The 24,189-nt window shown below is 39.5% G+C and overlaps 5 protein-coding genes across 10 annotated transcripts in view; 3 read left to right on the top strand and 2 right to left on the bottom strand.

Annotated features, from left to right (window-relative positions):
• LOC106746026 (ELKS/Rab6-interacting/CAST family member 1) overlaps window positions 1–3,531 on the top strand; it is a 97,564-nt gene extending 94,033 nt beyond the window's left edge. For all 5 annotated transcript variants that reach the window (XM_014622127.1, XM_014622126.1, XM_014622124.1 and 2 more), the window contains one exon: window positions 755–3,531. In XM_014622127.1, coding sequence (XP_014477613.1) covers window positions 755–817 — 63 coding nt within the window. In that variant the 3' untranslated portion in view covers window positions 818–3,531. The remainder of the gene's footprint in view (window positions 1–754) is intronic.
• A 3,431-nt stretch (window positions 3,532–6,962) lies between these two features.
• On the top strand, window positions 6,963–17,627 carry LOC106745990 (adenylate cyclase type 10-like). The gene is given in 27 exon segments (XM_014622079.1): window positions 6,963–6,972; window positions 7,125–7,282; window positions 7,819–7,974; window positions 8,668–8,887; window positions 9,299–9,602; window positions 9,884–10,011; window positions 10,091–10,249; window positions 10,306–10,425; window positions 10,993–11,443; window positions 11,737–11,828; window positions 11,903–12,055; window positions 12,173–12,263; window positions 12,325–12,448; window positions 12,540–12,680; window positions 12,799–12,948; window positions 13,407–13,488; window positions 13,607–13,845; window positions 13,910–14,080; window positions 14,413–14,528; window positions 14,622–14,936; window positions 15,132–15,268; window positions 15,777–16,066; window positions 16,297–16,495; window positions 16,698–16,837; window positions 16,952–17,063; window positions 17,159–17,297; window positions 17,424–17,627. Coding segments are annotated over 26 exon segments (4,479 nt in total). The 5' UTR covers window positions 6,963–6,972; window positions 7,125–7,236.
• A 1,736-nt stretch (window positions 17,628–19,363) lies between these two features.
• Window positions 19,364–20,901, top strand: LOC106746109 (PEST proteolytic signal-containing nuclear protein-like). The gene is made up of 3 exons (XM_014622329.1): window positions 19,364–19,488; window positions 20,059–20,264; window positions 20,369–20,901. The coding sequence occupies exons 1-3, from the start codon at window positions 19,452–19,454 to the stop codon at window positions 20,609–20,611; spliced, it is 486 nt and encodes a 161-aa protein (XP_014477815.1). The 5' UTR covers window positions 19,364–19,451; the 3' UTR covers window positions 20,612–20,901.
• Window positions 20,902–21,029: 128 nt separating this feature from the next.
• On the bottom strand, window positions 21,030–22,246 carry LOC106746110 (40S ribosomal protein S26). Its single transcript, XM_014622331.1, has 3 exons — window positions 22,106–22,246; window positions 21,374–21,682; window positions 21,030–21,110 (listed from the first exon to the last, which is right to left on the bottom strand). The coding sequence occupies exons 1-3, from the start codon at window positions 22,229–22,231 to the stop codon at window positions 21,078–21,080; spliced, it is 468 nt and encodes a 155-aa protein (XP_014477817.1). The 5' UTR covers window positions 22,232–22,246; the 3' UTR covers window positions 21,030–21,077.
• Window positions 22,247–22,663: 417 nt separating this feature from the next.
• Window positions 22,664–23,730, bottom strand: LOC106746111 (protein aveugle). 2 transcript variants are annotated; one of them, XM_014622332.1, is made up of 3 exons: window positions 23,324–23,730; window positions 23,120–23,233; window positions 22,664–22,933 (listed from the first exon to the last, which is right to left on the bottom strand). In XM_014622332.1, the coding sequence occupies exons 1-3, from the start codon at window positions 23,408–23,410 to the stop codon at window positions 22,739–22,741; spliced, it is 396 nt and encodes a 131-aa protein (XP_014477818.1). In that variant the 5' UTR covers window positions 23,411–23,730; the 3' UTR covers window positions 22,664–22,738. The 2 variants fall into 2 exon arrangements, with proteins under 2 accessions (XP_014477818.1, XP_014477819.1); XM_014622333.1 differs by having other exon boundaries at window positions 22,664–22,915; window positions 23,324–23,727.
• Window positions 23,731–24,189: the final 459 nt, after the last annotated feature.

Here is a 24,189-nt window from a genome sequence, read left to right as displayed (position 1 = left end):
AATTTTTGCAAAGGCAATCGTACGCTTAGTTTCCTAGTACGCATAGTTAATATAATTTCAATAGTTTTTTTTTTTTTTCGATGTAATTTTGGACTCAGCCGATGTCTAATGGGAGAATTTGTTTTTGATTAATTCCAAACCACATCAAGAAAAATGCATTTAAACCGAAAGAGATGTATTGGGACCGAAAATGCTTTTTTCATTTTGAAAAGATATAACACAATCAGATGTCTCTCTCACGTCGATCGATTCGTGAGATCGAAGGCGAGGTGAAGAGGAACGGAAAGAAGCAGGAGGGGAAAAAATAACTAGTTAATGTGTGCCACTGTCATATCAAGCCTATATCATCGTGTTACATCATATATAGCTAAGCAGAAAAAAATAATATTATTGTTAATTGACACAGTTGTTAAGGGCGGTGTTTGATGCGTGAATGCTGTGTAAGGTACGTCTTGTCTGCTCGTTCAGAGATCAATCTCCAATTTTCAAAGTCTGACGACGTTATTTTTTCAATGTAGAATTTCTTAATTGTTGATAGTGGTCCGCTAACTGAACCTGTCCGGATTAATTGTTTCGCTTTACGACAATGGCATGTCAACATATCTTTAAATTCTCTCGAGTCCTACTTATAATCTTCATTGGGGGAGGGGGTTGTAAATATCGGGAAGTTTAACCGTTCGATGTTGACTCTTTAATATATATATATATATATATATACACATCGTGTAACTCGATAATATTCTAAATTTTGCAGGAGTTTCCGTTTCGTGGGAAAAGGAACGCGAGGAATGCGTGGACGAACGGGGGAGTGACATGAGAGACAAACTAACCGAGAGAGACAAAGTATCAGATCGAATTTCTTGTTGATATATTAGATTCTACTAACTTAAATATTATCATAGTAACGATATTATCCGATCACTCCACACGAGATTCTTTCGATACAATCGATGTCGTAGAATTTGTCGTTCGCGTCGGGAGAGAGTGAGAGAAAGAGAGAGAGAGAGAGAGAGGGGGAGAGCAGTTCGGGATTAAGAGAACGAACGAGGGGGAGGAGGACGCGATTGGATTTCGCGACAGATCGCGCCTAAGTCATTAGAGTTATAGTAAACGGTAGCCGTAAACAAAGCACTTGTTACACTCTAGACCGAAACTCTACTCGGTAATTAACCGTCGCTTAACCTTCGTCTAATGATTCAGGCACATTCGTTTGTTGATTAAACGGCATCTCCACCCTCCCCCACCTCACCCTGCATCGACAACAATTGTAATTACGTTTGTAAATAAAACACATGCGCGCTCCATTCTTAGAATTATCGCATTTAAACGGTCGATACCCAATTTCGTCAAAGTTACGCTCGTTCCCGCGATAGTTCATACACACAAGTATGTCGGGTTCTTTGAAACGCCTAAAGTCCGCGTTCTCCAACGGTGTCACTCAAGACAAGACGCAAGGCTTATTTAATCGCGCAAATCACGATAGACTTTTCGCCGGCGAGTTATCGACGATTATCGAGATCCTCCCCTCGATTCTTATAATTTATAGGGCACTCAAGTGATCCTAAGGCGAAACTGCGGAGAGCGTGACGAGAGTGTTAGGTTGCGTGAGAGAAAAGGAACGAAACGGAGAGAATGTGAGAGAGAGAGAGAGAGAGAGAGAGAGGGAGAAAGAGAGAGAGAGAGAATGGATAAAAGAGAAAAACAGTCTTAACATTATTTTTCAAATCGACTGTTAAGTGTGTCCATGATAAGAAAATACTAAAAACATACTTTTTACGTGAATACTATAAGGGAAGTCGTACCGGCGTTACAGCAAACCTTGTTAGATGCTGTCTCGATACAAGAGGAAAACACGATAAAAAAATCGAAACAATGTTTCGGAAGATATTCTATTTGCTATTTAACGAATAATAACAAGATTGCACAACGAATCAAGAACAAAGGTAGGAACCGCGAGAAGCATTTTAATCCTTCGAGGAAATCAAGCAAGACAGACACCGGCATGTCTGAATCGTTATACTGGATTTTACTTACGGTCGATTTTCCTCACGCGTCACGCTGCTAACGTGTTTGCATCCGAGGTGAAATCTCGTCGCCGAGGGAGAAGTCGATACGCATCCAATGAGGACCGACACCGGTACGACGTGGTCCACCCGCTCTTTTTCTATTATCCAATTTCTACGTATTTTATCGCTAAGTAAACGATCGATAACAAGCTTAACGAGGGGCTTAAAAAGAGAATGAGGAGACGCTCCGATTACATTATTGTGTAACGTTTATCGTTAATCTCCGAAATAACGCGATACAAGTCTCGATCCCGTGTATATATTTAAACGAATGATAACAATATGACAACGGGTGTATTAGTCGGAAGTTTGAGCAAGTAATGAGAAAATGAATGAATGAGTGAGAGAGAGAGAGAGAGAGAGGAAGAGAGAGAGTGTATGTATCTGCGTGTGTGTATGTATATGTGTAGGCATAAATGAGCGACGAATGAGTGTATGAATGAGTGAGCGAATGAATGAGTAGGTGATCGAGTGAGAATGCGAACGAGATAGGTCGTGTTTCGCCTAGTCCTCGCGACGCTTGATTAATTAAGTGTCGCATGCATCTCGAGCGAGTGTTCCGCGCCGATTCCGCCGGAAATCGCCGGAGCTGCCGCCGCGCATTCATCTCCCTCGAATAATTTTCTTCCTCGTGCTCGACGGTCGGACGCGCTCTCCGGCGATTTCCGGCGGCGACAAGGCGGAAGTCGACGATTACATAAGCAAGTCGGGAGCGGCTGGTTGATGAAAAGTGCGACGAAGCTAGGATAAGATTAATCGAAGTAAGTTTTAAGGGATAAGCTAATTAAAAAATAACAGTTTATTGAAGTACATTGTTGCAACTGCCATGCTGTGTGCCATTATATAACGAGTCACGTTTGTCGTAAAAAGCAAAAAGAACAAAAAAAATGGAAGAAGAAGAAAAAGAAGAAAAGAGAGGAAGGGAGGAAGAGATGTAAGCGGAGACGTACGAAGGCTGAGGCGCTTGCGCGCGTTCTCGTCTTCTGTCTGAAAACTTCTCGCTTATACCGTTTCGCACGTGGAATTACACCGTCGTCCTCACGTGTCGCGCTCTCTTGTTGTGATCGCGGTGAATGAATGAACGAACATTGCAACCCGCTCTAAAATTACATACAATTGACACCGTCATCGGGAATTTTCGAGCAACATTCGGCGGGAAAAGAAGTTCTAAATTCTCTCGATAAACTCATCTACGTAAGATTTCGAAGAACGAGAATACAGTCTCACGAGCGAACGTACGACGCTCATTACGGGATGAAGAAGGGAGGTGAACGCGTCGAAGGGACAGGGTGGAACGACGGGGTGAATTCACGGTGGCAGACGTCGCGGACGATTTCGTTCGAGCTCACTCGTGCGTTCCTGACGATCAGCGAGGCGCGAGGTTTTACGAAAATTCGGGGCGAGATTCGCTGCGACGATCCGTTTCTGCGATGGCAAGACGATCGCCTGAAAAGAAAGAAAGAAAGGAAAAGAGGAAAAGAGAGAGGAAAGGGAGAAGAGTTCGTATGCTTCATAGGGGAAGATATCCTGTCGAACACTCGATAGTGCAGCGCACAGACGATCACACGGCGATCACACGGCGGGCGATACTTTCACATCCGGGACGTTTTTAGTATGGACGTATAGCATACATGCGTGTGTGTACATAGTATCTGTTAAACAATAACGACTTACAGCGCGCCAGGCCCGTTTTGTTATTGCATATCGTGTTGCGTAGAAGAGGATTTATCGATGTTACTATTAAACGGTTGTCTTCCTTTTGATAATCGACGATTACGCCTGTGTGCGATCGCTGCCTGGTCCGTCTCGTTGTTAATAGATTCCCGCAGGGCACAATCCCTCTTGCGTTTGCCGATTAATAGGACTGTCGCGTCACGCGACACACATTTGATGTTTAAAGATCGCTGAGTGTCTATTAAATTGTTTCACGCCTTGGAAATTTTAGTGATGGTATATATTTAAGATATATACGGGGGAAGGGAAAATTTTTAAATATAGATTTAAAAGTTATATTTGTATATTTATTAAGTGTTTCCATCTCTGTACTTAAAAGAAAATAGATTTAAATATAAATTAGAATTATATATATATATATATATATTATATATATAAATATATATAAATATATATATTATATACATAGAGACACAGAAAGAGAGAGAAAAAGAGGAGGAGGGAGAAGCAACCGAGACGACAGAAGATATTAATTTTATTTTTGCGACGAATGTAGAGAATGTTGAGAGAGAGGGGGAGAGGGAGAGAAGCGTCGAAAAAAAGAGAAAGCAGAAATATTATATGTTCGTTGAATTTTCCGATGATAATACATGGCGATTCGTCGACGACCACGAAGCAACGGATCACCCCGGCCACGTGAGCCGATCGTGTAACGCGATGTCTCGCGACACAGCGAGTACGAGCCGAACGTTAGTTGACAGTCGACGGTGCGTAAGGCGAAGTGAGATTTACCGAGTAATTATGTAAACCAGAGGTGAGAGAGACGTCGACCCATCATAGATTCAAGCACAATAAAGACTAGTAGGGCCAGGCACAATAAAATTCGGCCGTCACGTTGTAGGCAGCGATCTGTTAGAGCGACAAGTCATATAAGTATCTATATAGCGAGACTATTAAATAAACACATATTGTCTATTGTCCGACGAGTGTATTTATTGTTGACACGCTGATCGTTCCCTTCTGCAAGCGCTATCGGATATTGGATTAAATAAACATCTTACGAAGGAAAGAGGTATACGTGAGTCATTTCCTAACAAGTACAAATCGATCGTCCTTCTGAATTTCCCAGACTTTATTTGTAGGGAAGATCCGTTTGTATGTTCGCGATACAAAGGAGTTAACGCTTCTCCCGTAACATCATTAGCAAGGACGAATCTTAATGGCAAGTACCGCGGACTGAAAGATCGACCGAGTACCTTGTATTTGATCGTCATATAATTCCAGTAATTTCAGTAATTTCCTTACATTATTTGTTCATGAAATAAATTCATCTTCAGCATGATAATTATTTCTCATAACTGATTCTGTCATTAAATGATCTATATTTTGAAAAAGATTAGCTTAGATGTTTCGACACGGTCTCGAAATATTTCGAAATTGAAATTATATGTTTATATATGGATAAATGACAAAATTGATCGCAATTTAGCATCCTGAAATTTGCTTTCGGACCATGCATTTGAAGACGACGTTTCTTTTATTTTAACGCGAGTACATAGGATTGAATCGCCTGTTAATAATTTTCCAATTGCTACTCTTTCACGTAACTGCAGACGTGTGCGTTGATATTAGAAATACAGATTTACAGATATGAAGAAAAAAATTGTCATAGAGAATGGATCAAGAGACAGGAGTGCTACAATGACGGAAGGTGGGTTGATCGACTCGCGAAAATCTGGTTTGATGTAACCTAGCTATCATGAAGATCGTTAAGTAATCACTCCCGTGGCGCGGAGCATTGAAATACATGTAAATTATATAGAATATTTGAATGTTTATGATTCAATATGTCAAATGATTCAAGATCTAATAGTTATTTAATTCGTTACTTAATTTAATTCACGATGCGATCGTGTATTTATATGTCCATAGTTGATGTAAGCTCCAGGCGTGCTTCGAGTATCCGATTGGAACAACACACGAAGATATACGCCTCTATGTGCCCCGACGAAATCCTTGATTATTATAACGATTACAATACGAGAGCATACCACACCACGTTGATGCTCGGTGATGTTTCAGGTTAAATAGTTTAATTTTTCAATTCATTTACTTAACTTTCAATTTAAAGTTCTATCAATTTTTTATCCATTCTTTAAGTTTCGTTTAATTCTTTAATTCTTTCTATAGATACTAATGTTATCAAAAAGGAACGACACGATAACACTCAGAGAGAAATAACTTAATAATAATAATAATAATAATAATAATAATAGACTTTATTCGTCCCAGTTTATTGAATTTGAATTTAAATTTCATTGTTTCGCTCGCAAAGGAGAGGCTCTCGCCTACTTTTGCGTAAGATGCTTTCCTTCGCGCAAGTTGTTGGGTAGAATTGTTATTGGAATTGTTATTGATAATCAGTTATTGTTACATCACAGGCTTCACAGATCTCACTGAGAAATACACGAAGGCCGGCAAAGGCGGTCCATCTAAGCTGACGGAAACTCTGAACAGCTATATCGGCGCCATGGTGCAAGAGATACTCTCGCACAACGGCGACGTGGTCAAATTTTCCGGCGACGCTTTCATAGTCATGTGGAAGCTCTACGAGGGTATGGTGATGCGCGACATCGCGATCGAGGCGATGCAGACCGCGTGTGTCATACAGCAGCATTTCGGGACCTACGACACCGACGTCGGCGTGACTCTGCGAGGTGTAGACGCGTGTTATAATAATCATTATTTTTCCTTATCAATTTAAGCTGTTATTTTGTTTACCCTTTGCGGCAGCCGCTTAGCAATGCATCTCCCGCTGGTCAAAATTATTTTGGAGCAGTTGATAAAGCTTTCGAAGGAAGTGTCACATAAGGAAATTGTTTGATTTTCCGTCGCGCATATTATGCTATAATAGTTGTTTATAGTCGTTGACAATATTAAATTGAATGTTTCTTGCAGAAATTGTTTGATATTCTGCATAGGCGTATGCAAACGACTGAACAGCTTAGCCGGAGATATCACGAATTCCGCGATCACAAAGGGTTATTAATAATTATAATAATAATGATAATAACACAAACATGTCGTAAGCACCAATATCGTTGACAGTGAAACTGGCAATCGCCTCCGGGAAGACGTATTTTACGTCTATCGGTGATCCAAATACGATGTCCTACTTTCTCATCACCGGGCAACCCGTGTGGGATGTAAAATTAGCCGAAGGACTGTGTCGGTATATAAGAGTGCTTCATCTGTGTTTTTTCCTTCTAGTTGTTTATACGAGATAATATTTATTTTCTTTTAATTAAATTCACCGAGTCGAATGATATTTTAATAGGTAAGTGATAGAGAACACCGAATTGTCAAAATTGCTTCTTCTTTCAGGGGTGGAGATATTATCGTGGCACCCAGCAGCTGGCAATGGGCGAATCCCAACGAGTACGTTCACGAAAAGTTGCCAGACGGCGTGCATACATTAATCATAGCTTGTTCGGCGATGTGGTACCAATCCAGGACACCGGATATCAACGACAATGCTAGAAGTAAAGAACAATGAATTTTAAATTCTGCGAAGTGAAGTTTTAACTCGAAAAAGAAGAACTAAAAGGATTCTTACATAATTATATGAATTGTACAGTGGGAAATAGCGCGTATACTGGTCAGCAAGATTTTCAGATTCCCCGAGTTTTGAAAAAAAGATGAGCCTGACAAATTAATCGTAAAATGATAAACTTTGTCTGCTATGGAGATCTTCCGGCCATTTGTTTTCGATAAACTATTTTTCTTCTTACGTGTCGTATCGTTCCATGGAATGTAAAACCATTGTCATTTGTTTGCACGAGTCGCCGGGACTCTCGATAGGAAATTTAATTTGTGCGAATGTTCGCTCGTGCGCAATCTTTCTTCTTGTCTATTTGTATTAATATTCACGCACTTTGCGCAATTTTATTGTTTTTTGGGGAAGGTTGCTTTTTTCCTGACGTTAAACTTGAAGAAAAGATTGTTTTATTTTCTCCCGAAGAAAGCGCCAATCGTCAACCACACTGAGATCTAACGATTGTAAAAATGGGATTGTCAGATAAGAAGGATACCGAATGGTTGGACGACGACAGAAGCGCGAGCAACTCGACATTGTCCGATGACGACATGCCGAGCACGGAGGCTGAGGCGGTCTTAATGAACTTGACGGGTGACACTCTGAAAATTCAGACGCTCAAGCAAGTCGATTACAGTCGTGAGTTGCAACGTGTGAAAAGGAAAGCGCCACTTGGTAAACTCGTAAATGGCGTATGTGGAACAGAATGTTCCTTTCGCACGGCAGTTACGAGTTAACACGCTGCGTTAACAATTTACATTATCAGCGCCACACATGCGTGACAACGATCATTCTTCTTTTCACGTCTACGTAAACAAACTGAGTTTCTTTTGCATACTGAGAAAAAGATTTCTTCAAATCTAATAAATTTGTTTACATCCAAACAAATTTCATCATTGACATAATCTAAAGAAACTAATATTTCGATTAATAACTACGATTGTTAGACTTTTCAATGAATATGTATCTTTATCTTAAATAAAAAAGTTGTTTGAAACGAAAGATAATTTTCTTATAAAGAAATTACTTGTTTCATTTTACATGTTTTTTGTAACCAAATAATATTTTATTTGATTAAAAGATATTATTTTAAATAATAGTGTTCTTTCTGTTAAATAATAGAGTTTTCTTGAATGAGACAATAAAATTTTTACTCAAACAAATAATATTTCGTAAGTATATGTTGCTTCTATGACACAAATTTTTATTAAATAAATAGAAATACTAAATCCAAAGAAACCTTTTTCTCTGTACATAATTACGTCATAAGATATAAGAGTTTGGCAGTGTATCAATGTGTTAACAACATAACAACATGGTGCAATCGTGCAGTGAGACCCAAGGTCGTAAAAGCAGCTAAGATGCAGCTGAAGGACTCGCTGAAGAGCTACATGCTCAGGCCGGTAATACGATCCGTGGAGATGGACGAGCCGATGGAGCACCTCACGGAGATGCGGCAAGTGGTAATCCTCTTCATCAACGTCATCACGGCAGACATCGAGATGAAGAAGTTGATCTCGCTCGTCAACGTGTCTTACTTATTGGTGTGCGGGTGAGAACAATTATCGTTAATATATGCGAGGATAAATCATTCAGATGGACAGCAAGTTTTATGCTGTCGTAGTAAATAAATAGATGAATGTTTCTTAAACACTGTTAGGTAAATTAGGAATTGACTTTCGAGGTATTTTATGAAGAGATGAATATGTTTGTGCAAATTTCTCTCCATAAAATGATCTCAGAAATTAACTTCCAAAATATCAGACAGCACTTAAGAAACACCGTGTATGTTCATTCATTTGCTACTAAATTATTTTTCTTCGTGCATAAAGGACCGATCTTGAGATATTTCTCTCTTTTAATTGCATAAAAAAACGAGCTATGCTGATAATAGTTGCTGCATATTCCGAGAGAAATCACGCGACCTATTTTTCTTGCGTTAACATCTCCGAAATGCGTTAAGGAGAGTCGACGAGATGCGGGGATGCGTAAACAAGACGTCGCTCTTCGACAAAGACCTGGTATTCCTCTGCGTGTTCGGCCTGCGTGGCGACAAGCAGGAGTTAGAATCGCAGATCGGTCTAAGATGCGCCAGTAAGGTGCGACAGGATCTCTTGGAAATGGAACACGTCAAATCCGTGACGATCGCCGTCACCACCGGGATTACATATTGCGGCGTGGTCGGCCACATCTTGCGAAGAGAATACACCGTGATCGGCATTTCGGTGAACAAGGCGGCGCGTTTGATGTGCGCGTACAACAACAAGGTGATTTGAAAAGATAAGGAGATTATTATGGATTTTCCACTTAATTTTCCATTTATTTCGAGTATATTTTTTTATAAACAATCAAGTATTTCAAGATTATTCTTATCTTATTTTTATCAGTTTTTATTTAAACTATTTAATATAGACTAAGAAAAGAATCTAAAAAATAAATATTTACTTGGTGGATACTAACATTTACTTAAATCTAAACTCTTATTTAAATAGGATAAACAATTGCTTTCTATACGACTGCAAATGATGCGATTATTTCCGTTGTCAAGGTGATATGCGATCGCGAAAGTTTCCTGCATTCTCACCTCGAAGCGAGGCATTTTATACTTCAAGAACAGCGATACCTGAAAGGGATCACGAACGTCGGTCCTGTCTATGAGTTTCGGGAACTAGCAAAGTAATTTGCAGAAGTTTAACATTAATATCGTTTGAAAACGTTACCTCTCATTTCATACATTCGAATTCGACAAGCGCAGACACGAAAAGCTTGAGCTGATATGGAGCAAGTATCCTTTACTCGGACGAGAAATGGAAATCAGGATTTTCCAGCGAATTCTGACGGACCTATTAGAACACTCGACCGCAGAGGAAGCGACGCTGCATTCGAGGCCCAAGTACAACATGCTGATCATAAAGTGAGCGATTATCACGATCAAATGTCGAGAAGGCTCAACGTAAACGAAATTTTCAGGGGCGAGTATAGAATCGGCAAGACAAGATTGCTGGACGAAATCGCGCAGAATATTCCTCCGGGTGTAACGTGCAATTACATCTCCTTGGTCATGAATGACGCTAAGGTTAACGTGCCTTCGTGGCAGTAAGAGCAAATCTTGCTCTTATTTGAAGAAATTTTATAGCTCGTTAATATATATATATCAAAAATAATTTTCATAAATTGAAAGAAAAAAATATTAGATAGAAAGAACGATATCTTCAATCTAAGAATTATATCAGCTTGAAGAGATCGTTCTTTCTATATTCAATATATTTTTCCTTTTAATTTATAAAAATTATCTTTATATAACAGGAACATAATATTTTTTATAGAACTATATAAGACTTTTTTTTATAAAAGTCTTGAATTTATAGTAATTTTTTTTTTTTCGTATGAAAATGCTGCCATTCGGAATCGTAAGAGCGAATGTTTCACTGAAGCTAAAGCGGATTTTGACACCATACGAGAATGAATGTTTCAATAGATTGGAGCGAACTTGTTCCTATGACGGTGGATTATATCGGATTCACTCTTCAATTTCAAGGGAAAATATTCGTTCAGAGCAAAAAATTCACGCAATAGGAATTAAAAGCTCTCGAATTCAAATGACACCACTGCCACTCCACTTTCCGAGTGAAATGTCACTCCAAGAAACTTCTAGAGTAGGTGATGGGGTGAAATTATCTCTCTTTTCGCGCAGATTCCGTACAGTCTGCTCCAACTGATCTTCTCAATGCCGTTGGGCTTCAACGTCGCCACCACGCCGAAGGAGCGCGAAGACAAGCTGATCTCTCGACTGGGCCGCATACGTCAGCCGGAGTTCCTCTGCGCCCTCAATGAGCCTTTCAACGTTCATTTCACGATAAGCGAGCGCTACAAAGAGCTGCCCGAAATGTTGAAGTACAAGGTGCTGCGTAAGTTTCTGCTGAAACTGACGAAAGGCTGCTTCGAGAAGCTGTGGGTGATAATCATCGACGATGCTGAATGCGGCGACGAGGATTCCGTGCTGTTATTCCGCACGATGATGAAGCAGGACGCGGTGTTCTTCGTCCTGGGCGTCGGACGCAAGATCGAGGAGTATGAGCTGCATCCAGCCGTTATGGAAAGGGCCCAGGTATGACATTGAGCGAATTAAATAGTTAATGCTTTCGACGCTTTCTCTACGAAGATCTTCGAAAGACAAATAAGTAGCGTTGAAAGTGTTAAATAACTAAGTAGTCAAATAGACAAATAGTCAAAGATAAAATAGTAGTTGAATAATCAAATAGCCGAACAGTTAAATCATTAAAGAATGCTTCTTTTTATTTTTCTTAAAATTATCTAAACGGTTTCCTTGTCCGACTGAGAACCATCTTATTTCGTAAATGATATATCCGCAAACATAGAAGACTTGTTTTTCGTCAACAGGTCATCGAATTGAGACACATAGACAAGTGGTACCACGCAGCCCTCGCGTGTCAGATTCTGAACGTTCGCGCAATTCCCGTGGAACTTGAGAAGTTAGTTAAAAGAAACATTTTATAGGCGAATAACGAGAGAACCATCAGCTGATTCGTGTGTCTTGCCTCGCTAGACTGATACAAGAAAAAAGTCACGGCAATCCGGGGTGGATAGAAAGCTTTCTGGTGAGCCTCGTGCAATCCGGCGACCTCACGATAGTGAATATCCTCAAAACGCAAGCGGAAATGATGGGCTACGTGCTTCCACCTGTCACTATGCTGAAGAGGTCCGCTTTTCATTCTAAACTTGTTTGATATATTTGTTCCTTCCACTCTCTAGATATTGGAAATTAAAATTTAGTTCGATAATGGAACATTCAGTAAAACTCAGTAATACTATTCAGATTTGTAGCGGAGGACGACGTTCATATGGACGTCGAGGATAACGAAGACGAGCGCACGGACAAGTGGAAGATGTACAAGACGAGTTTTCAAGTAGGAATCTATTCTGCAACTGTTTCGTGCGACTAACAGTTGACGTCCCTTGTTTTCCCAGGATAACGTGGTACTATTGCCGAAACCAACGGCTGCACCGATTAATGACAACGCGACAATCGCTGTTTGCAAGTTCACAAGGGATCTCGCTCCAGAAAACGGATCGACCGAAGTAACAATGGATGGTAAGGAATTCAAATTGTCTTCGCGCGTCTCCGTTCAATCGTCCATTTTATCGGCTGTACGCATTATCATTATTACCATCTCGTGTCGCAGTGATGATCTTGAAGCTCTTCGACTCGTTAACTCCCCTGGATCAACTGTTGCTGAAATGCGCGTCGGTGTTGGGGGAGAACGTCAACAGAAGAATGCTGCAGAGCTTGATGGAGGAAATATCTGTGAAGGAGATAGGACTTTGTGAGTGAATATTTATTTGTGAAAGAATACAATTAATATTCGTGAATGTGATTGGAGGAAAAAGGTTAAAAAAAGGTCTTTAGATTTTTCTAAATACTGTCTTCCGTGATCGTCGCAGCCGTTCGGAAACTCTTCGAAATTCGAATTCTCGGATGCGGAGTGGGCGACTTCACTGCGAGTTCCAGGATGCTGATATTTCACAGAAAAATAAGGAACGTCCACGTCGAGAGAGAAGTTAAGTGCGAATGTATAGGCCTCAAGATATCGGGTACGCATTGATTAAGAGCCGAACGTGATATTAAACCGTCAGCGTCATCGGGAGATTTGAAAATAGTGTCTACATCATTGAATAATTTTTCTTGGATGTTTCTTTAGATTGTATAGTACTCAAGAGACACTCTGTATATTTCTTTATGTGCCACGACAGCATAAAATTTGTTGTTCCTCCGAATTATTTTTCTTCATGCACTTCTGACGCGAATGCGATTAACACATTGAGCGCTGCATCCTCCATTTGTAGGCGGCAGTTTTCTTGTTTGATTACAAACCATTTTACTAAATATTCCGAGTTATGAAATCTTTAAATATGCAGTAAAATATCGAATAGAAAAGCACAAAATATCGTTAACCTAACACACGGAGAATTTGAGCCTTCTGGGACTCATACGTGAATTTTGCGCGGCTATCAGCACGTTGAAAGTTTCCGTAATGAAAATTCTCGCCTAGACGAACTCGCCGATCTGCCGCCGTACGCGTCTTGCGGCCTGATGCGCTTCAAGATATCGATGTTCCGCGAAACCACCTACAGGTAAAATTTCGTCTCCAAATTGCGGATTATATGAAAAATTCTATCGAGGCGTTGTGTTAAATTCCCGCTTGAAGTGTGCTTAATACAAACGTCGACGGTGTTGCTTCCGCGCGAGAAGACTGTTGACGGAACATCAGAAGATGGAATTGCACAGCAAGGCGCTGAAGTACCTCCGGCAACACACCCGACGATGCCTGACGTGCGGCGAACTGCAATTCACTAAATTATTGGGCAAGACGACCACGCCAGAAATCAAGAAGAGGAAGCCGACCGTCAGTCACCTTTTAGAAACGCGATTCGGCGAAACGGACTCCGTCCTCGAGCAGGAAGAGAAGCACACTGCTTACTTGAGTACGCGTGGATCAGCGAATCGTTGAAGCAACAAATACTTTTGAATAACGCACGAGCGATATCGTTTCAGAGGATCTCAAACTGATGAGCGAGGAAAGAGCGGCGACGTGTCTTAACATCTTTCGTAAAGCGAGCAGGAAGCCGATGAAGACCTTCTCCAACGTCGACTTCGCTAACTGTCGATGTCACATCATATTAACGACCATCTACTCGCAGATACTGGAGCACTGCCACGGAATCGGTGAGCCGACGTGCCTCACGATTCTAACGAATGTTACACGCAGAAATTATTATGAAAATACTTTATCACGTAATACTTATTGTTATTTATAAACGACGTTGTTTCTTCCTAATTGCACGGAAAAATTACTATCAATTCGAGACTCGTATTCTTATGTATTATATAAGCAAGAATATACAGGGTAATTCATTTTAAACTTAAGGGGTTATACTACTTTGAAGGCTTTGAAAAATAGATTTTTTTTGCTTAAAAGATTTATAGTCTTAAAAATAAGATTCTAATAGTTGAAATAAGGAAGTCGCAAATATTCAGCGGCTTCGTACGTTTACTAGGAAAGAAGGAACTGATCCTGACGGCGATTTTGGAGTTCGCGGAGGTATGTCTGACCAGTTACAACGTACCGCAAGCTCGCAGACTTCTCAACGATGCCGAGAACTTGCTTCACAATGTAAGATGTGGACGAACGTATAAAGAGAGATAACTAAATGACAACGGAGGCGGTAAAATCGAGAGAAGCAGAGTTAACCGGCTGCTTGAATAGATGTTCGACAAGGAGGAACTGATAGTCCTGCCTTATCTCACCGCGAAAATCCAGACGCTCGAGGGTAGGTGTTACCTGGACAGTGGTATCATCTTGGAAGCGCAGAAGAAGCTGGATGATGCAATGAATACTCTGGGCTATCGTTTCCCGAGGAGCGATTTGCTGATTAACCTAAAGTCGACTACTCAGCTCGAACTGCTCAGATGGAGATTTGTCTGCCGAAAACGCCGGGAAAACGACACTGTCGACCAAGACACCGCGAATTACATCGAACAGCTGGCCAATTGCTTGGCGCTGATGTTCGAAATTTTCAGAGTGAGAATGCTGTGAAATCTTGGATGTCGATATCAGCGGAATCGGTGTTCGATTGCGAACAGTTCTACAGAATTTCAATATTATATGTATATGTTAAAGGCTAAATTTGTAATAGTAAAAAGTTTCAATTTAAGGAATGATACAGCATACATGGCACCGACTACACTCGGTAATTCCATAAAATATTAATTACAGACGAAAGGAATGAAGAAGCACGCGCGATTGGCAGCCTCCTGGAGCCTGAACACCGTGCTGAACTTGTCGAGAGATTTCCTCACGATCTGCACCTCCTTCACCAACATGATGATTACCGCACACGTCTATCAGACCAAGTGATTCACCAAGTGTGACAGTTGATAGAGCTACAAGTCTACCCTGATTCGATTAAACTAACGAATTACTAATTACTCATCTCACATAATAATTAATATCATAGTATTTGACATTAATCCTGACAGTAATACTCGCGATTTTGACACTGAAATAACATTATAGGTCTCTCAGGCCTATACCATAAAAAATATAAAAATAATCTTTTTTACATTGTTTTGCAATTACTTACATTTATTAAATTTGTTGCCAATTATTACCAAAAAGGGTAAAGGAAAGAAAACATCTCGTAGACCTAATATGTTACCGTCAGGGTTAATGTTGATTATTAATAATAATCAACAATTGTCTCGCAAAAATTTAAAGCAACTTATGTCAAATTCTATTACTTTCTATTATTTCGCTATGCTTTTAAATGAACAAATTCACGAGTAACATTATTGCTCACATCTGAATGATTTATTTGACATCGTTTCACGTCACTTCACGTAACCACGTATTTCTGTGCAGGTCAATTGTCCCCTACCTGGAGAACGAGGCTCTCAGTTTCTGCGCGGAGAAGGAGGATTCCCTCGAGTTCCAAGAGCTCAAAGCCATTGGCGAGCTTTACGCGAGCGTATTCTTTTCCAGGTGGGTGAGGGGAGAGATCCAGAAAGCGATCAAGATCGGCTTCATCACGACGAGAATGGCGCAGACCATGGGTTCCGTTTTTCTTAAACTGCTTGTGTTACCGACGTTAGTCCACCTCCTCATGATCTCCTGCCGTCACTCGGAAGTTGTGGCCTTGCTGAGGGAATTGGGTGAGGAAATTGAGCGATTAAAGAACATCGTTACGCGAGATCTTCTTCATCGAGCGAGAAATTACACACAGGAATCGAGTCTGAGAGTAAATTTTAAAAGGCAATTAAGTCAGAGGAGTTTTCGCCGCTCGTACAAGTGGATTCGCGAATAAACGGAGCCCTGAGTACATTTATCGAATACGATAAATTATATAAAGCGGATCGACTTGAAAGGTAGATTCAATTCGCAGAATTTGCGTCGCAAAGTGATCTGGATAAATCAGGCCGCACTTGGTATTATGCAACATGCGCCGACGTGCAACTCGACACCGGACTTACGATTCTCTCTTATCAAAATTGCGAACGGTATTACCTTCAAGAAGGAGAGACCATGATCAGCCTGCGAGATCCGGAAGCGGAGAGACGATATTTCACCTCCATGTGGTTGTGGTAATTATAAGTGATTATCGGGATATCATCGGGACATCGATCGATCTCGAAAATGGGGTGGGGGCTATTTTGCATCATTACGAATTAAATGTTTGTTTTATTTTTCGCATTAAATGAAATTTATTCTCGTATTTAATTTATTGCGTCTTTGTCGTAATTAAAATGTTCAATATGTGTAGCGATGCGTGTGTGTTATCGACAGGTGCGTCAGGACGCAACAATGGGAAGCGTCGAGGGTTTGGGACAGCAGGAACGTGACAATCGAGAGCGTGATGGACGAGCACACAGCGGCAACGACGATCACCGCGTTGAAGAAACTCGAGGGTCTCTTGATTTTATACGGTAATGAAATCGACAGGTGTTCAGCCGCGTGATACAATTTCCAAACGTCGAAACGCCATTAAATTGAAAAGTGTTAATTATGCCAAAAGTAATAAAGATAATGATGTCACACAGTGCGAGACGTTACCAGCAAGAGCACTCGCGTGATAAATACGATGGCGGAAATTAAGGATACCTTTAAACGTGTCGAGAAAATGATAAAAATTGTGAAACTTGCGATTCCCAGGTTCGCGAATTAATTAATTGACGATCATACATACATTATTTACTTCCTTATTTCATTTTGTTGAGAGAATTTTACAAAAAATTCACTATTTACAGGTATATGTTGCTGAGGGCTTACTATTATATGATTCAATCGCAAAAAGGGGCTGCGATGAGGCTTCTGCGACGGACAAAAAAATTATCCAAGAAAGTGGATAACAAAATGATCTACTTATGGGCGAATCATTGTGAACAGGTACAACATGACTCATTCTCTCTCTCTCTCTCTCTCTCTCTCTATCTATCTATCTATCTATCTATGTCTATTATAATTTAAGTAAATTTGTATATAACTTTGATAATTGTAGTTTGTTATTCGTAGGCTTGGATGGGTGTCATATCTTCCATACAAGAAGACTTGTGGAAAGATAGGACTATGATCAAGACGAACGACGAGTGGGACGAAGTGAATGCCAACGATTCAACGACCATATCCTTCACATTTCCATTGCCGAGATAGATTTTAGGAATATCTTTTAGGAATATAAATTTTGTTAAACCAGTCTGCGGTTTACGACTCTCTTGAATGCTATAATATAATAGTTTGTCGATAATAATAAAATTTTTCTGTTATGTACATCAACAAATTAATGATTAAAATTATATCTAAGTTACCAGACCAGAAAACGAGAAGTATATATTGAAGAAAGAAATGAAAATTAAAAATTTTATGATTTTCGCTGCGTAAAATTTCGCTATAACGGTGGTACACATTTTTATCACCGAAATTAAACAGCATATAAGGCTACAGCAAAAATAAAATAATCAAATTTCAGGAGGATAAAAATAAAAAAATATATAAGATCTGATATATGTATCAATTTCACAAATATAAAATATATGTTCAGGAATATTACAAAATATTCCCTTTATATTTGTTTTAATATGTATTTATATTTCTTTTAAATTTGTTACATACATCCATTAATATTTGTGTTTTAATGTTACTTACATTATTGTAGTTTTATTTATAATTAATCTTCACATGTCACTACCAGCCGCGAATTTTGCTTGTCGAGGCCCATGTTAAAATCCATGTTTTATATTCTTTCTTTTTCATCTGCACTTGTTTGTGCCTGGGATGTGTCTTGCACATTACATAGAGTCTTTCATTTTTTGATAAAAAAAAACAATCCTTGCAACGAAGCGACAATCGTCCCTTTGTTTTCAGACCGCATACAGAATTATACATAGGATTGACAGTTTGCAAAATAACAGACGTGTTGTGATCAGGATTGTTCGGTGTTAGATTTAACCTCCGCCTGTCGCACATGTAATGAATTTTGTGAGCCAATACATTTTGGACAGGCTGTAAGGCTAAAATTCTCGGGACAGTGGAATTAACTGCTTGATACATCGATCTCAGCAGTAGACTAGTGTTCATTTTAGCTGTAAAGAAAAATAAATTGGTGTTAATATGTAAATTCCATATTTTGAATATTTATTTAAAAGTAATAGAAACAAGATATCTTTATTCTCAACACAGCAGGAGCAACATCAATAGGTACAGAACTTAACCTAATTATAGCAATCAAAAGTGCTATTGTTTAATAACTCACGAGCAAATTTAAGTAATCCTTTTTAATATTAGGAGACGTTAAAGGTTAATTTATATAAAATCATATATGCTGTTACACAAATTACATGTATTATTAACGCAGTTTAAAAGCAAAGTCGTATGCTAAATTAATAAGTATGACAGACATTAAACTTACATTGTAGAAAATAATGATTGCTCCAGTCAATTTGTCAATTCGTGAATTATATGAAAACAAACAATGAACGTATAATATTATCTTAGTTCAAAAGTAATATTTGCATTCCGAACATTTCATCGGCGATAGATTTGTCCGCTCACGCTACACCTTTTGTACTTTGATTTCTCTCTGCAACGTCCGAATGCGTATCTACTTGTTTCAAACGCAAAAAGTGCTGGAGGTGCAATTAAAAGCAAAACAGACCTATTGCATAACACAAAGAAACGAAGTAGAATGGATTAGTTACAGAAAGATATCCATTACAGAACAGATCTGTATATGTAATTATATCTTCTTGCATCTGTTTTCTAATTTTCGGTATATTTATGTTACAAAATCTTTTCCGCCATTGAAGAAAGGAAGCGCAGAAGGTACAAACGAACGAACTTACCTAACGATATACCTGCCACCTACGAAAGCTTTCGACGGAACGAATTTTTCAGCGGTGACAACTGTCCAATCAGAACTGCTTCAGGACGCGACGCTTCGATTGGCAACAGTGGCGAATAGGAGCATCGGAACTTCAGTAACGATTTTTAGGTTACTTCGAGTATCAACGTATTCCGTTGCTGCGTCCGCAGGATACCGATAAAATGTCCAGAAGGAATCCCGGCGACGATTATAGAAAAGGTTTTGTTCATTTTATCTATTTCACACTACCGTTTGATCCGAAGAATATTGAGTCTCGACTCGATCACGTGAACGCGCATATTCGCGAGAATTATTTATTCAAAGCTCCTCGCGAGAGGCTCGCCTGATACGGAATTCTCTTTCTAAGATATCGTAAACGTGAGATTCAAGGTTCACGCATAAAAAGAAAAAAAAAATGAGAAACTAATTCCTACCCGAAATGTATCTCTCGATAGTGCGTCACCCGTCAAGCGTGTGAAGAAAGTCGCGACAAATTTCGCACGAAAAACGCCATTCGTTCTTACCTGGAACTCTCCGATCTAACTTGATTTTTCAGCTCTCCGTCGCGCGTATACCTGCAACGAGAAAAAACACCGTGCGTACGTTGTGCGTAGTACAGTCGGCTGAATGACCTTGCGTCACATGATTCGTATCGTACCATCTAATCTCTAACCGTTGAATTTGTAGGGCATGTACACAGCGTTAAGCATAAGGTGCTTAAAGATTTCCGGTTAAAAAGTCAACTTTGTTTAACTTGATCTGAACTTTGCCAGTGTTTGACGTTGTCAGGGTCAAGTGTCTACAGAGCGGAGGACTTGAGAGAGGATGACAGGGATGGTAGGGATCGCTCGCCTCTCAGGCCGGAAGAACGCTGTGAATCAGTCGACTATCATCAACCGGACGCGAAGAAACAGAAGTTGGCATTCGGCTTTGGGAAAAAGACCGGTGGTAGCGAGCAGAAGAAAGGAATACAAATCAAACTAGGTTCAGCCTCTGTGAGTGAAATTTTTATACAGATTTGTTTGGATATATATGCAGATATAAAATCCTTTGTTCTTTAAAACCTGTTTTTGTGATCAAATTGTTTTCCTTTCTGCAGAAACCAATTGTGAAAGCAGCGACAGTACCAAAACCAACAGTGGCCTCGGTGTTCAACGCAGACGACGATGACGAGCCGGAGGAGATGCCGGCCGAAGCGAGGATGAGGATGCGAAACATCGGCCGCGAGACGCCAACGTCAGCTGGACCGAACTCGTTTGGCAAAACGAAGCAGGGATTCTGCGATTCGAAAAAGATTTTCGAGAAAACTCTGAAGAAGGCGATGGAGGAGGCAAATAAATGATTTTCCAATGTACAATATATCTACTCGGGAATTACTCGTCAACTTGTACATTAATTTTATATAATTCATTCTAATTCTATTAGAATCGTTCTTGCTGGTTGAACGCAGATATTTTTATGGAGTGTGTAAGTACTTTATCAGCGCAGGATTCAGACTTTACTCAAATTTCGCTCTGTTTTAGAGCGAAGCCTCGAGTTGCGAATTTAGGAAGATATTAGCAAATATTTAGATCGCGTGCTCTGTCTCTGTGCAAATAATGTTCAATAAATGTATACATGATGTAGACACGATCCTGTGGGAAGTTCTTTTTTTTTCTGATTAGCGACTACACACTATGCTATCAATTGTTTTTCTCTCGAAACAAAGCAATAATACATTGTGCTCTGTAATTTATATTACATAAATAAAAAGTCTTTAATGCGTTACTTTTATCGAGGTTTATTTATATCGAAATTGCATAATAAAATTATTTCCTGTTTTGCTGGCCTTGGCGCAGATCCTGAAAATAAAAAGATACATATATTGAGTAATGTCAACAATTTATTATGCTGGTTATATGAGAAATTGTACATGTATTTTATATATCTGTGTGTGTGTGTGATACAATTATATAATACTTCAATCGTTCAATATATATTTTTGGGAGAAGGTGATTAAAGAAAAATTGAACTTGAGATTTTGATCAGGAATTGAGAATATTGATAGTCTTGTAACGTATTCGGCGACCTAAGGATCATGTAATTTACTCATATTCACACATACCCTTGGGAAGTTGCGTACAGGAGGTGTTCTGATACGACGGTCAGCCTTGGACCTATTCCGAACCACCTTGGAGTGGATAGCACACGAGACGCAGTAGTGAAGCTTGGCGTACAGCTTGGGCAGCTGGTACGACTGGTAGTAGCTGGCCTCCGTGATGTCTCTCACAGCAGCAGCCTCGACGATGTTGCGAATGACAAACTTCTTAATGGCTTTGTCCTTCGGCACACATCGCGCACAATTGGTGCAGCGAACTGGATTGACATGACCACGGCCATGCTTAGCACGTCCACCATTCCTACGTTTGCAAGTCTGCAAGACAGAGTAAGTATTAAACAATACAACAAATACTGGAAATAATTTATATGCAGGTTACAATAATCTAACATGGCCGGCCATGTACAAGCATGCAGAGGTGAGGTTATAATTCATCCTATTCGATTCGCGACAATCACACGCGAAATTAATTTTCACATCAAAAATCGAATTACGATTCGTGCGAGTTAGCATTCGTCATGACACGCTTCGGTGATAACCACATGGCGTGGCACATCACATGGCCATTTCGCGGCATACGTGCATTTTCCATTCCAAAGTATTCCTATTTTACGGAAAATTCACGTTTCCCAGATGTGTCTTAAATCGGGCTACGTCGACGGTGAAGATATATCGAAAACGCGAAACGCGGGATGCGACAGTTTGAGCAAATTACGAACGATAAACAGCAACTCTTACCATTTTGTATCGCGAGTTTCGCAGAAAGAGCTCATACAGCACACAGGATAGAGGAACTTGACGATCCACACGAAACAGATGGCTCTCGCGAGCAAGAAACGAAGGTTGCAGGCGACCAATCACCATTCGTACTATCCTTACGAGGAAAGCTAGATGCTGATTGGCACGTAGCTTTTCCAGCGAATTGTGCCTTTATTTCATTCTTCCGGTTCTATGAGAACGAAGCCTGAGGATGACCACGTTAATGTTTCACTCGCTACCGGGTTATTACAAGTAATTCGATCTCTAATCTCATTGTCTAATTATTATAAGTAATTAGACCTCATTAGAAGAAATCTGATCGCCGAATTATTTCGCCGAATAAATTTTCTGGTACTGTCGATAAAGTCGGACAGGCGTGTAGTTCAACAATACTACTGAATAGAAGTAAATAAGTATAACTGAAGTTAAATAACCTCTTATTGTAATAAATTATACGTTGAATATGTGATATTAAAGTATATATTAAGTATCCTGAATATATGTTTATGTATCAAATTATATAATACTAGAGTAACACACACATATGTATATATACTGAAAAAACTTATAAAACTAAAATATAACTAAAAATATAACAGGGTTTTATATATTCTAGTCAAAGTTCATATTGTTACGTCGCTCTAATTCCCTAATCTCTAGCATATCTGTCTTGAGATGCAGTTTCATAATCTCCCTCCATATGTCCATCCTGTGTTGTTCATTATCGACACCCAGCCGTAACAGGATGTTTTCGTTTATTCTTAACAATACCCTTCCTGTGATATCGTGCTTGAAACAATGAAATATCTTTACTTCATATTGATCCTCCTTTCTCTGCCTTTACTTAATGAAAGATCGCCACAAGATTAATTTTTTACCAGTACGGCATTAAACACATAATGTTCTTGCTTCTCAGAGAACATAATCAAGCAGAGAATTTCGTCAAGTTGTCTTGAAGATGGACAAGTTTCATAACAAGGGGAAAACTCTTACATGCAAAAATTTCTCGTGATATAGCTGATAATAGTCACTGCAGTGTCGTCTGAGCCATTTCTGCACGTCCAACACATTCCATAGGTAAACCGGACGAGGTCGGGTAGTTTTATTCTGCAATAAAAGCGAAGTAGTTTATGCCAGTAAACAAAATCCTCTTACCACGCAATTTATACATAACAACAACCTTAAACGCATTCTTACTTTCGGTTTATTGCCGGAATTAATGATCTCTTCTACCATCGTAGCTTTAACTAGTTCTAATCCACAGCAGCCGTGTGTATAAAACATATATGTAATACATATATGTAATAATACTATATTGTCCTATGCTGTCTATAAGAAAAAGCAGTCATAGGACCGAAGGACAGACGATGTTCGATATGTGTTTGACCGTAGTGCGCAAATGCAGTGATCAGATGATGATGAGATATATATATATATATATGTATACATATGCTAACATATATTTTATTTTTATTTTTCTATTGGCGGAGACGTCAATCCGACGCATGCGTATTATGTTCACAATGCACTCAGAAAGAAAAATACATATTTCCACACCGTAGTTCCGAGACAGGACTTCTCTCTCACCCACAATATATTAGTATTCATATATTCTCATATGTATACATATGAGACATACTGGTGGAATGAGCGTAATGGTGGCCGTGGCCTGTCATGCCCGTATCAGATTACGGATTAGGATTGAGATTGGATTGAAATTTAACCAATCGGAGCAAATCTCACTAAACCCAAGTTTAGTGAATCTTGCTCTGATTGGCCTAATTTTAATTTAATCCCAATTCTAATTTGTAGCCCGATACGAGCTTTAGAGAGGCTGTACGACAAAGGCCACGTCTAAGCAGTATCTCGTTCTCTGTCTTACTAACGTGCTATATAGTCAAATAGGCTAAGATAAGACAAAGACGCACACAAACGGACGCACACACATATGCAGATAACAAGACAAGATAACAAAGGTGATATCGATATCCCGCGAGCTATCGATTCTCCCTCGACATTTCAATATCGCCATTGTAATTAAAATATCGACGCGATTCCCGCGA

The sequence above is a fragment of the Dinoponera quadriceps genome, unplaced genomic scaffold, assembly GCF_001313825.1.
Source record: "Dinoponera quadriceps isolate SergipeBrazil2010 unplaced genomic scaffold, ASM131382v1 scaffold1782, whole genome shotgun sequence".
Classification (NCBI taxonomy): domain Eukaryota; kingdom Metazoa; phylum Arthropoda; class Insecta; order Hymenoptera; family Formicidae; genus Dinoponera; species Dinoponera quadriceps.
This window is presented reverse-complemented; position numbering and strand designations above follow the sequence as displayed.

Excerpts from the sequence above, each read along its gene's own strand:
- LOC106746109 (XM_014622329.1), top strand. The coding sequence starts at position 19,452 with ATGTCCAGAAGGAATCCCGGCGACGATTATAGAAAAG. Across the intron at positions 19,489-20,058 it reads CGGCGACGATTATAGAAAAG|GGTCAAGTGTCTACAGAGCG; the intron begins GTTTTGTTCATT and ends TGACGTTGTCAG. Across the intron at positions 20,265-20,368 it reads TCAAACTAGGTTCAGCCTCT|AAACCAATTGTGAAAGCAGC; the intron begins GTGAGTGAAATT and ends TCCTTTCTGCAG.
- LOC106746110 (XM_014622331.1), bottom strand. The coding sequence starts at position 22,231 with ATGGTGATTGGTCGCCTGCAACCTTCGTTTCTTGCTCGCGAGAGCCAT. Across the intron at positions 21,683-22,105 it reads GAAACTCGCGATACAAAATG|ACTTGCAAACGTAGGAATGG; the intron begins GTAAGAGTTGCT and ends TCTGTCTTGCAG. Across the intron at positions 21,111-21,373 it reads CTGTACGCAACTTCCCAAGG|GATCTGCGCCAAGGCCAGCA; the intron begins GTATGTGTGAAT and ends TTTTATTTTCAG.
- LOC106746111 (XM_014622332.1), bottom strand. The coding sequence starts at position 23,410 with ATGTTTTATACACACGGCTGCTGTGGATTAGAACTAGTTAAAGCTACG. Across the intron at positions 23,234-23,323 it reads ATTCCGGCAATAAACCGAAA|AATAAAACTACCCGACCTCG; the intron begins GTAAGAATGCGT and ends CTTTTATTGCAG. Across the intron at positions 22,934-23,119 it reads ATCACGAGAAATTTTTGCAT|ATATTTCATTGTTTCAAGCA; the intron begins GTAAGAGTTTTC and ends TATGAAGTAAAG.